Source organism: Oncorhynchus nerka, linkage group LG13 (assembly GCF_034236695.1).
Source record: "Oncorhynchus nerka isolate Pitt River linkage group LG13, Oner_Uvic_2.0, whole genome shotgun sequence".
Classification (NCBI taxonomy): Eukaryota; Metazoa; Chordata; class Actinopteri; order Salmoniformes; family Salmonidae; genus Oncorhynchus; species Oncorhynchus nerka.
Genome location: NC_088408.1, coordinates 71,173,836 through 71,187,255, shown reverse-complemented (window position 1 = coordinate 71,187,255; position 13,420 = coordinate 71,173,836). Strand labels below are relative to the sequence as shown.

General features: G+C 43.9%; 1 protein-coding gene across 1 annotated transcript; it reads right to left on the bottom strand.

The window, feature by feature from the left end:
• Nucleotides 1–6,964: 6,964 nt before the first annotated feature.
• On the bottom strand, nucleotides 6,965–8,590 carry LOC115140579 (prolactin-releasing peptide receptor-like). The gene is made up of 2 exons (XM_029678918.2): nucleotides 8,103–8,590; nucleotides 6,965–7,652 (listed from the first exon to the last, which is right to left on the bottom strand). Exons 1-2 carry the CDS (start codon nucleotides 8,567–8,569, stop codon nucleotides 6,965–6,967), a joined length of 1,155 nt encoding a protein of 384 aa, XP_029534778.1. The 5' UTR covers nucleotides 8,570–8,590.
• Between the last annotated feature and the right edge of the window lie 4,830 nt (nucleotides 8,591–13,420).

Sequence of the window (13,420 nt, the reverse complement as noted above, 5' to 3'; positions counted from 1 at the left end):
ATGTTTCCGGTAGCCTTCCACAAGCTTCCCACTATAAGTTGTGTGAATTTTGGCCCATTCCTCCTGACAGAGCTGGTGTAACTGATTTCAGGTTTGTAGGCCTCCTTGCTCGCACACACTTTTTCAGTTCTGCCCACATTTTCTATAGGCTTGAGGTCAGGGCTGTCATGACGTTGCCCTCTGAGTACAGCGAGCACCATCCCCCGCTCTCTGCTTCTACAACCAGATTGCTGTGGTCAGAGGTCGTAAGTTCCTGAGAAGACCTCATGGACACAGTTATAGAGTAGTTTTTCAGGAAGACAAAGGAAATCCTTCCACCTCACAGAACTTGAGGTACAAATTTCATGTTCCAGAGAAAGTGTAAAATATCAGTGAAGAATCCAGCTACGAACTGGTCCGTTGGGCACAACTTGGGAAGCTCGAGAGATGGTGTGGCTACATTACCATAACGCTGTTTATATAATAGCCTCGGATATGAGGTTTACACCTAATTGTTGTATAAGATGAGTGACTATGATACTGTTTGTATAATATGGTTGTGAACTGTTTAATGACGAAAAATACAATTCCCTTTTGGTTTTAACTAAATCAGAGGGTCAGTTAGGGTCAGACATCCTGGGACAGCCTTTTCTGCCATTCCGAATAAAACCCAACTTTGAGAAATGATCACCAGACCATGTTGCTCTCAATCACGGGGGAGTACAAAGGTTGCAGACCATTGCTGAATCTTTTAACCATCCCATGTGGTTAAACTCTTAGACTATCGATACCGACAGAATAAGAACAAGTATTTGATATTGATTACTAGTCTGCGGCTAGGAATTCGGTATCATTGAACGCGAAGAACGACAACCGCCAAAACATCCATTCTATAACGAATGTCACTTTGAACTATCTCCTCTAACCAAGACAGAGAGAGAGGGGGAGAGAGACTGACGATTCTACAAAAGAAAGACTTTTCACCAGCGATCAAGATGACACATTGAGTGTAAATACACTGCTCAAAAAAATAAAGTGAACACTTAAACAACACAATGTAACTCCAAGTCAATCACACTTCTGTGAAATCAAACTGTCCACTTAGGAAGCAACACTGATTGACAATACATTTCACATGCTGTTGTGCAAATGGAATAGACAACAGGTGGAAATTATAGGCAATTAGCAAGACACCCCCCAATAAAGGAGTGGTTCTGCAGGTGGTGACCACAGACCACTTCTCAGTTCCTATGCTTCCTGGCTCATGTTTTGGTTACTTTTGAATGCTGGCGGTGCTTTCACTCTAATGGTAGCATGAGACGGAGTCTACAACCCATACAAGTGGCTCAGGTAGTGCAGCTCATCCAGGATGGCACATCAATGCGAGGTGTGGCAAGAAGGTTTGCTGTGTCTGTCAGCGTAGTGTCCAGAGCATGGAGGCGCTACCAGGAGACAGGCCAGTACATCAGGAGACGTGGAGGAGGCCGTAGGAGGGCAACAACCCAGCAGCAGGACCGCTACCTCCGCCTTTGTGCAAGGAGGAGCAGGAGGAGCCCTGCAAAATGACCTCCAGCATGCCACAAATGTGCATGTGTCTGCTCAAAACGGTCAGAAACAGACTCCATGAGGGTGGTATGAGGGCCTGACGTCCACAGGTGAGGGTTGTGCTTACAGCCCAACACCGTGCAGGACGTTTGGCATTTGCCAGAGAAGACCAAGATTGGAAAATTTGCCACTGGCGTCCTGTGCTCTTCACAGATGAAAGCAGGTTCACACTGAGCACATGTTACAGTCTGGAGATGCCGTGGAGAACGTTCTGCTGCCTGCAACATCCTCCAGCATGACCGGTTTGGAGGTGGGTCAGTCATGGTGTGGGGTGGCATTTCGGTTCGTTCCGGTTCAGCCCACTAGGGCACATTCTATAATTTCATGTAACCATATTTGTTTGTTTATGCATTTCTGTGAATTACTTATAACTAACTAAATAAATGATTTAAGACAATTGATGCATGGATGACCCATAGTGAAGACTGGGTTCGTGCAGATAACCAACAATTTACGACGTTTGGAATGAGACTAACGTGAGGTAAAATAAATAAATCAATCAGAAGACTATTGATCAGATATGAAAATATCTGAACGGTTATACATTTACATTTACATTTAAGTCATTTAGCAGACGCTCTTATCCAGAGCGACTTACAAATTGGACTATATAACTTTGTAATCTGAATATTTTCCTTGGTGCCCCAACTTCCTAGTTAATTACAGTTACATGATTATTCAGTTTAATCGTGAAACTAATTACAGAGAATCTTTGATAAAAACAAAGTTTTCAGTTTAATGATAGTAAAGACACTACAGGGCTTTGTGATGGCCACTCCAATACCATGACTTTGTTGTCCTTAAGCCATTTTTCCACAACTTTGGAAGTATGCTTGGGGTCATTGGCCATTTTGGAAGACCCATTTGCGACCAAGCTTTAACTTCCTGACTGATGTCTTGAGATGTTGCTTCAATATATCCACATAATTGTCCATCCTCATGAAGCCATCTATTTTGTAAAGTGCACCAGTCCCTCCAGCAGCAGAGCACTCCCACAACATGATGCTGCCACCCCGTATTTCACGGTTGGGATGGTGTTCTTCGGCTTGCAAGCCTCCCCTTTTTTCCTATAAACATAACGATGGTCATTATGGCCAAACAGTTCTATTTTTGTTTCATCAGACCAGAGGATATTGAACATCTTGGCCATGTTCTGTTATAATCTCCACCCGGCACAGCCAGAAGAGGACTGGCCACCCCACATTGCCTGGTTCCTCTCTAGGTTTCTTCCTAGGTTTTGGCCTTTCTAGGGAGTTTTTCCTAGCCACCGTGCTTCTACACCTGCATTGCTTGCTGTTTGGGGTTTTAGGCTAGGTTTCTGTACAGCACTTTGAGATATCAGCTGATGTACGAAGGGCTATATAAATAAATTTGATTTGATATTTCTCCAAAAAGTACCATCTTTGTCCCCATGTGCAGTTGCAAACCATAGTCTGGCTTTTTTATGGTGGTTTTGGAGCAGTGGCTTCTTCCTTGCTGATCGGCCTTTCAGGTTATGTCGATATAGGACTGGTTTTACTGTGGATGTAGGTACTTTTGTACCTGTTTCCTCCAGCATCTTCAAAAGGTCAAGAACATAATAAATGGCTCTCTATCCACCGGATGTGTACCAAACTCACTAAAAGTGGCAGTAATAAAGCCTCTCTTGAAAAAGCCAAACCTTAGTTAATATTTAATATAGTTAATATATCGGCCTATATCGAATCTCCCATTCCTCTCAAAAAATGTTGAATAAGCTGTTGCATACTAAGCACTGCCTTCCTGAAGACAAACAATGTATACGAAACGCTTCAGTCTGGTTTTAGACCCCATCATAACACTAAGACTGCACTTGTGAAATGGTAAATTACCTTTTAATGGCGTCAGAACAGGGTGAACAGGGAGTACAGGAGGGGGCTGAGCACACACTCTTGTGGGGTCCCAGTGTTGAGGATCAGCGAAGAGCTGTTTTTTCCTACCTTCACCACATGGGGGCGAACCGTCAGGAAGTCTTCAGGGTGCTTCCTGTTTGAGTTTGAGTAACAGTGCGATTTGCCAAGGCAGGATACTCTGAGCACAGCCCAATCAAGAAATCTGACAGTGGCTTCTGATTAAATTCAATTTTCACAGAACTTCTTGTTGCAATTTCGATGCGGCTCTCTTGTTCAGATATCGGTAAGTGAACTGGAGGCAGGGCATGAAGGGATAACGAATCCAGTTGCTTGTGTCATCCGTTTCGGAAAAGTACCTGCGTAATTGCACGCCCAACTCACTCGGGTGCTTCGCTACATCACATTTGACATTGTCCGTAAGCTTGAGTTCATTTGCACACAAAAAAATCTTACAATAATGGAAAGATCTGTGTGTTGTCCTTGTTAATGCAGACAGAGAAGAGCTCCAACTTCTTACTCATAGCCTCAATTTTGTCCCAAACATTGAATATAGTTGCGGAGAGTCTCTGTAATCCTAGATTCAGATCATTCAGGCGAGAAAAAACATCACCCAGATAGGCCAGTTGTGTGAGAAACTCATCATCATGCAAGCGATCAGACAAGTGAAAATGATGGTCAGTAAAGAAAACTTTCAGCTCGTCTCTCAATTAAAAAAGTGTCAATACTTTGCCCCTTGATAACCAGCGAACTTCTGTATTTTGTAAAAGAGTTACATTGTCGTTGCCCATATCATTGCATAGCGCAGAAAATGCACGAGAGTTCAGGGGCCTTGCTTTAGGAAAGTTAACCATTTTCACTGTAGTGTCCAAAACGTGTTTCAAGTTGTCAGGCATTCCTTTGGCAACAAGAGCCTCTCGGTGGATGCTGCAGTGTACCCAAGTGGCGTCGGGAGCAACTGCTTGCACACGTGTTACCCCTCCACTGTCTCCCTGTCATGGCTTTTGCGCCATCAGTATAGATACCAACATCAGCAGCAGCTACGTTTGGCTACATACGGACCATTTGTGGAATTCCCGCAAGAGAGTAACAGTTAATGTGACTGGATGTTAATTATTTGAATAGGCTACCTGTATTTGACATTGTGTTGTTATTTCGCTGAACACTAGATGGTTTGATTTTATTTTGGGCAGTGAAAAGAAGCTACTCAGGCGAGAGAAAAAACTCACCCAAATGTATAGCCCCGTTGGAAAATATAAATGGACTGTTTGGGAATACCTGGTTTAGACCATAGTTCCTCAATATCTTGAGAGCAATCTCAATGCACAGGTTTGTGGTTGGTCAAGGCTTATTTATTGTGAGTGCTTGTCAGCTTCATCTGGGTCAAAGAACTCATTACCATGGTTTCTCACTTATTTGGTCTTATTAGAAGTGTATGAAAATGAATCACTGAAAATATCAACCACCCTGACAAGGATAAGGTGTTGAATGTGTATGTGACCATGACAACAAGTATTCTCTTGAATTCTTTACAAATGTTCTTCTGCAGTCAACTCACAGCCCTTTCCTTATTGGTACAAATGAGATGTGTTGATGAGCAGAGATTTGATAATGGCATTCAATTCATAATCAATCAATTCTGTTGGACTGCTCTTTCATACCACCTGTGGACTTGCTTTGCCAGACAAACATTTACATTTTTTAATTTGATTGAATATTAAAACATACAATCTACTTGCAGTGTAGCCGCTCAACATTTACATTAGTCAGTCATCTAACAGACTACCATCCAGAGTGACCTACAGAAGCAACCAGCGTCAACGGCCTGCTTAATGGCACATCAACAGATTTCCCACAAGGTAAAAAACATGGAGATCCATCAGTCACTGCCCCAAGCTTGTCTAGCAGCCATATCAGCTATGTTTTTTTAAAAGGCAGTAAATGAGGCTGAATTAACTGTTTCGCTGCTAGACAAGGCTCCGCTGAGAGCCAGATGTCCCAGTGGTAAGGATTCACTCCACGGTGTTGAAAAGAAAGCTCTTCTGTTGGGACAGCTTTATGTAAGCCCTTACATTTTGTGGGCATCGTTTGTCACCGTTAAAGTGCGGTTAATGTGTTGTGTAGTGGCTTTGCTGGCATGCATAAAAAATAAATAAAGTGACTTTGCCCCACCAGGATGTACATGCTAAAATCACAACTGCATTATCATTACACAGGTGCACCTTGTGCTCGGGACAATAAAAGGCCACTAAAATGTGCAGTTTTGTCACAGCACACAATGCCACAAGTTTTAAGGGAGCGTGCACTGCCCCATTTTGCAACAATATGTATTTTTTTGTATAACCTTTATTTAACTAGACAAGTCAGTTAAGAATAGATTCTTATTTACAATAAACGGCCTACCCCTGCCAAACCTGGACGACGCTGGGCCAATTGTGCGCCACCCTATGGGACTCCCAATCATGGCCAGATGTGATACAGCCTGGATTTGAACCAGGGACTGTAGTGATGCCTCTTGCACTGAGATGCACTTAGACCGCTGCGCCACTCGGGAGCCCCCGATCGGTATATAATTCCTGGAAGCTGAAAATGTCCCAGTTCTTCCATGGCCTGCATACTCACCAGACATGTCACCCATTGAGCATGTTTGGCATGCTCTGGATCAACGTGTACGACAGTGTTCTAGTACCCGCCAATATCTAGCAACTTCGCACATTTATTGAAAAGGAGTGGGACAACATTTAACAGGCCACAATCAATAGCCTGATCAACTCTATGTGAAGGAAATGTGTCGGACTGCATGAGGCAAATGGTGGTCACACCAGATACGGACTAGTTTTCTACAACAATTTCTGTCACAGAAAGTAAAACTGTGTTTTAACTTGCAACTTGCCAAAAATGGAAAACAGGTTAAATGGAACCAATTTCAATCTTTTTTGACATGACCAAATGTGTTTAATTTTTGTTAGTTGTTGAGAGACTGAAGCTATCATCTTTGTCACCAAGCCAGGACCCTCTTCTGTGAGGTTGGAAGCTGCGTTCCCATCTGGTAATGTGCATCACCTGTCAGTCACAACCTTGAGGTTGTAGAGACTTTTGAAATCAAGCAAAAACCAAACCCAAAGCATCTATTATTAAACCATCACTTTGTATGCATCATATGGGAATACACTGTACAATAAAGATAATGCTTATATAAACAGCATAATGTACACCGAAGATGTCCATCATGATCAATCAACTCCTGATGTTTCAACATGTCTAAGAACACTTCAAATGCAGTATACTTTTTTTGCAGCACTCTTGTTTGTGGCACAGTTTATTGCACTTGTGCAACCACTTAATAATCTTGTGCAGAAATGTACATTACTTTTCACAAAATATGTATTAATTGGGCATGAGAAACAGTGGGAGTGGGGTCAGAAGAATCAACTATTTGAAAAACAAAAGTAATAATTTTACCATCTTATCTTACAGGACAAAAACCCTGACCAAAAATATTTCAGCTGGTTTCAAGACCATTCTCTGAACAAATCCTGTGCGGGTGGGTGGGAGGGTGGGATGAAGGGGTTCACGCTGTTTGTGGCACAGTGGTTGGCAGGGATGCCGATGCGGCGGTGGCAGGTGAACATCTTGCGCAGCTCGGCACGAAAGCGGTTATGCAGCCAGGCATACAGGAAAGGGTTACAGCAGGACGAGCTCATGGCACACAAGTGGCACAGCAGCTGGATGAGCAGGAAGTAGCGTTTGTCGATCAGGTCAATGTCAATGTCCCGCAGCACGTTGAACACACTGATAGGCATCCAGCACACGCCGAAAGCCGCCACCACCAGGGTGATCAGACGGAAGGTCTTGCGCTTGCGGGTTCGCTGGGCCTCGGCCTGGCTCTGGGTGCGGTGGCCAGGCACCACACAGTTACGGAGCTTGACAGAGATGCAGAGGTAAGAGATGCAGAGGGCAGACAGAGGCAGGACGTAGGTCATGAAAAGTGTGCTGTATGCGTAGGCCAACCTCTCTCTCTTCTTGCCCATCCAGAACTCCTCACAGATGGTAAAGCCATCATTCTTGAACTCCACATGGTAGGTGTGGGCCACGGCCGGGGCCACAAGCCCACAGGAGAGCAGCCAGATCCCAGATAGGAGGTAGGTACACGCCAGCACTGAGATCCGCTTCTTCAGAGGGTGAACTGTGGCATAGTACCTGGGGATAGGATCAATTTACCATGTCAAGTGTGGGAATCTTTTTTCTTTTTGATCTGACAATTGAGTAAAGACATCACATCATGCTTCTACTCATCCCTCTCCATAATTTGATGTGAATGTCCCTGCAGATGATTTTATTTCCTGTTATTGACGTAAAGTATGAATCATCTCTCTGAGTTGAACTTTTAGAAAAGTCTTAAGGGTGCTGAATAGAATTGTTAAGAATTCTTTATGTGACAGAGTTGAATCTATACCTAATCATCATTCCGGTCCAGCCAAAAATACTGAAACACCATGGAGGAAATCTCAATAAAGGATAAATAATCAAAACTGTGAATGAAATGTAATTATGTAATGTGATCGAGAAGCTTACATAGAAATGTGATAATGTGCTCATTCACTCCAAGTCTAAAAAAGTGTATTTAATGCAACCTCGACCAAGGCTTACCTGTCAACACCAATAGCAGTGAGAGTGAAGACAGACACGTAGACGGTCACTGGTTGGATGAGGTAAACCAGGTAGCACATGAACCTCCCAAAAACCCAGCCGCGGGGGTTGAAGGCATAGGCCAAGGTGAAGGGGACACAGGTGGCACACATCAGCATGTCGGAGAAGGCCAGGTTTCCAATGAAGAAGTTAGTGATGTTGTGCATCTTACGGGTGTGGCAGATGACGTAGAGCAGCAGGTAGTTGCCGAACACCCCGATCAGCACCACCAGGATGTAGCAGGGGATGATGAGCAGCTTGAAGGACTTCAGCAGCTCCACCCCCACAAACTGAGGGCTACGTTTGGACGAGGAGCTGTTCTGCAGCGCCACCTCAAACAGCTGCCCACTGGTGTTCCCCTCCATGCCAGCCACACAAGGCCCAGGGGAGGCCAGCTCTACAGTCAATCCACTGCCACTGCCTTCCATCACAGAACTGGAGAAAGGGCAAGAGGTGCCTAGAGAGAAAAAAGAAAGCGGAAGCATAGCTTATCAGTCCTCTTGTTTCTGATGTGGCCAGGTCTACTTGCATTCCTCATAACCAAACTAAATATTTTAACCCAAATGCCTGTTTTTATTATAGCATTGTGGTGATGGTGATCAGATCTCCAAGAGGTCTGTGTTGCCTGCAATACAGACCCATATTAAGTTGTTCTGGATGAGATTAACATCCACTGAATAACTTCATTAAAATGTCATGTATTTATTTTACCAGCCATCCATTATATAAACCCTTCAGGAAACTCTTAATTTAGATTTACAAAACAGTTGGGTTGAACCACAAAAACGTTGCCCTTCAGAGTCTAGAGGGAATAAAATGCATTAAGTACGTTTACACATCGCATGAATGTCTCTGGTCACTGAAATTATATGAATAATTGTGATGCAAATTAGCAGCACTCAGACACTGACACATGAGTGGGCCAGAGAGAAGCTCTTCAACAAGCCTCTAAATGTGTCATCATGCTTTCCTTGACATCAAATCGTGACCTAATCAGTCTAGAACAAAATCATTTTGCTGAAATAGTCACCAGATAATTAGGGTATGACAATATGACAATAGAATCTATAGATGACTGCATACAGTGCCTTCAGAAAGTATTCTCACCCCTTGACCTTTTCCAAATGTATTGTGTTAGAGCCTGAATTTAGACTTGTCAGTGGCCTACAAACAATACCCCATAATGTCAAAGTGGAATAATGTTTATAGATGTTTTTTAAACAAATGAATGAATAGTGAAAAGCTGAAATGTTTTGAGTCAAGGAGTATTCAACCCCTTTATTATGACCTAAATACGTTCAGGAGTAAAAACGTGCTTAACATGTCACATAACAAGTTACATGGACTAATAGTGTTTAACATCATTTTTGAATGACTACCTCATCTCTGTACCCCACAAATGCAATTATCTGTTAGGTCCCTCAATCAAGCAGTGAATTTCAAACAGATTCAACCATGAAGACCAGGGAGGTTTTCCAATGCAGGTACCAATCTTGTTGTTCTGCCCCTGAACAAGGCAGTTAACCCACTGTTCCTAGGCCATCATTGAAAATAAGAAATTCTTCTTAACTGACTTGCCTAGTTAAATAAAGGTCAAATAAATACCCTACAAGACTTGAGGCTGTAATCACTGCCAGAGGTGCTTCAACAAAGTACTGTGTAAAGGGTCTAAATAATTGTGAAAATGTCAGTTTAAAAAATAAAAAATAAACGTGCTTTTTCTTTTTGGGTATTGTGTGTAGATCGGTGAGCCAAAATTCGGTGAGGCATAATTGATTCAATTTTAGAATAAGGCTGTAACATAACAAAATATTGAAAAGGTCAAGGGGTCTGAATACTTTCCGAATGCACTATTTGCAGTTGTTTTTTAAGTTATTGTCCTGCTGGGAGGTGAATTAGCTCCATTTCTTTTCTTTATATACACTGCTCAAAAAAATAAAGTGAACACTTAAACAACACAATGTAACTCCAAGTCAATCACACTTCTGTGAAATCAAACTGTCCACTTAGGAAGCAACACTGATTGACAATACATTTCACATGCTGTTGTGCAAATGGAATAGACAACAGGTGGAAATTATAGGCAATTAGCAAGACACCCCCAATAAAGGAGTGGTTCTACAGGTGATAACCACAGACCACTTCTCAGTTCCTATGCTTCCTGGCTGATGTTTTGGTCACTTTTGAATGCTGGCCGAGCTTTCACTCTAGTGGTAGCATGAGACTGAGTCTACAACCCACACAAGTGGCTCAGGTAGTGCAGCTCATCCAGGATGGCACATCAATGCGAGCTGTGGCAAGAAGGTTTGCTGTGTCTGTCAGCGTAGTGTCCAGAGCATGGAGGTGCTACCAGGAGACAGGCCAGTACATCAGGAGATGTGGAGGAGGCCATAGGACGGCAACAATCCAGCAGCAGGACCGCTACCTCCGCCTTTGTGCAAGGAGGAGCAGGAGGAGCACTGCCAGAGCCCTGCAAAATGACCTCCAGCAGGCCACAAATGTGCATGTGTCTGCTCAAACGGTCAGAAACAGACTCCATGAGGGTGGTATGAGGGCCCGACGTCCACAGGTGGGGGGTTGTGCTTACAGCCCAACACCGTGCAGGACGTTTGGCATTTGCCAGAGAACACCAAGATTCGCAAATTCGCCACTGGCGCCCTGTGCTCTTCCCAGATGAAAGCAAGTTCACACTGAGCACATGTGACAGTCTGGAGACGCCGTGGAGAACGTTCTGCTGCCTGCAACATCCTCCAGCATGACCGGTTTGGCGGTGGGTCAGTCATGGTGTGGGGTGGCATTTCTTTGGGGGGCCGCACAGCCCTCCATGTGCTCGCCAGAGGTAGTCTGACTGCCATTAGGTACCGAGATGAGTCCAGGTCTGGGAGGAGATCCCTCGGGAGACCATCCGCCACCTCATCAGGAGCATGCCCAGGAGTTGTAGGGAGGTCATACAGGCACGTGGAGGCCACACACACTACTGAGCCTCATTTTGACTTGTTTTACGGACATTACATCAAAGTTGGATCAGCCTGTAGTGTGGTTTTCCACTTTAATTTTGAGTGTGACTCCAAATCCAGACCTCCATGGGTTGATAAATTCATGGGTTGATAAAATTTCCACTTTATTTTAAGAATGTGAAATGATTTACTTCATATTTTATTTATTTCGTCACATTCCCAATGGGTCAGAAGTTTACATGCACTCAATTAGTATTTGGTAGCATTGCCTTTAAATTGTTTAACTTGGGTCAAATGTTTCGGGTAGCCTTCCACAAGCTTCCCACAATAAGTTGGTTGAATTTTGGCCCATTCCTCCTGACAGAGCTGGTGTAACTCAGTCAGGTGTGTAGGCCTCTTTGCTCGAACACGCTTTTTCCGTGCTGCCACACATTTTCTATGGGATTGAGGTCAGGGTTTTGTGAGAGCTACTCCAATACCTTGACATTGTTGTCCTTAAGCCATTTTGCCACAATTTTGGAAGTATGCTTCGGGTCATTGACCATTTGGAAGACGCATTTGCGACCAAGCTTTAACTTCCTGACCGATGTCTTGAGATGTTGCTTCAATATATCCACGTCATTTTCCTCCTCATGATGCCATCTATTTTGTGAAGTGCACCAGTCCCTCCTGCAGCAAAGTACCCCCACAACATGATGCTGCCACCCCTGTGCTTCACGGTTGGGATGGTGTTCTTTGACTTGCAAGCCTCCCCCTTTTTCCTCCAAACATAATGATGGTCATTATGGCCAAACAGTTCTGTTTTTGTTTCATCAGACCAGAGGACATTTCTCCAAGAAGTACGATCTTTGTCCCCATGTGCAGTTGCAAACCGTAGTCTGGCTTTTTTATGGCGGTTTTGGAGCAGAGGCATCTTCCTTGCTGAGCCGCCTTTCAGGTTATGTCGATATAGGACTCGTTTTACTGTCCTGTTTCCTCCAGCATTTTCATAAGGTCCTTTGCTGTTGTTCTGGGATTGATTTGCACTTTTCACACCAAAGTATGTTAATCTCTAGGACACAGAACGTGTCTCCTTCCTGAGCGGTATGACAACTGCGTGGTCTCATGGTGTTTATACTTGCATACTATTGTTTGTACAGATGAATGTGATACCTTTAGGCGTTTGGAAATTGCTCCCTTGGATGAACAACACTCGTGGGTGTCTACAAAAACATTTCTGAGGTCTTGGGTGATTTAGTTTGACTTTCCCATGATGTCAAGCAAAGATTCACTGAGTCTGAAGGTAGACCTTGAAAGACATCCACAGGTACACCTCCAATTGACTCAAATTATGTAAATTAGTCTATCAGAAGCTTCTAAAGCCATGATATAATTTTCTGGAATTTTCCAAGCAGTTTATAGGCACAGTCAACTTAGTGTATGTAAACGTCTGACTCACTGGAATTGTGATACAGTGAATTATAAATGAAATAATCTGCCCGTAAACAATTGTTGGAAAAATGACTGGTGTCATACACAAAGTAGATGTCCTTGCCGACTTGCCAAAACTATAGTTTGTTAACAAGAAATGTATGGAGTGGTTGAAAAACAAGTTTTAATGACTCCAACCTAAGTGTATGTAAACTTCCGACTTCAGCTGTTTTTTCAGGTCTCTCTAGAGATGTTTGATCAGGTTCAAGTCCGGGCTCTGGCTGGGCCACTCAAGGACATTCATAGACTTGTCCCAAAGTCACTCCTGCATTGTATTGACTGTGTGCTTAGGGTCGTTGTCCTGTTGGAAGGTAAACCTTTGCCTCAGTCTGAGGTCCTGAGCACTCTGGAGCACGTTTTCATCAATGAGGTCTCTGTTCTTTGCTCCCTTAATCTATCCCATCAATGATGTTGCTCTTGCTGCGGGCGATTCCCTCATCCACCTCTACGCAGACGACACCATTCTGTATACTTCTGGCCCTTCCTTGGACACTGTACTATCTAACCTCCAAACGAGCTTCAATGACATACAACATTCCTTCTGTGGCCTCCAACTGCTCTTAAACGCTAGTAAAACCAAATGCATGCTTTTCCACCTGGGGGGGTGCGTCACCTGACTGGGTTGATTCACTGTTGTGGTCAGCCTGTCTGGGTTGGCGCCCCCCTTGGGTTGTGCCGTGGCGGAGATCTTTGTGGGCTATACTCGGCCTTGTCTCAGGATGGTAAGTTGGTGGTTGAAGATATCCCTCTAGTGGTGTGGGGGCTGTGCTTTGGCAAAGTGGGTGGGGTTATATCCTTCCTGTTTGGCCCTGTCCGGGGGTGTCCTCGGATGGGGCCACAGTGTCTCCTGAC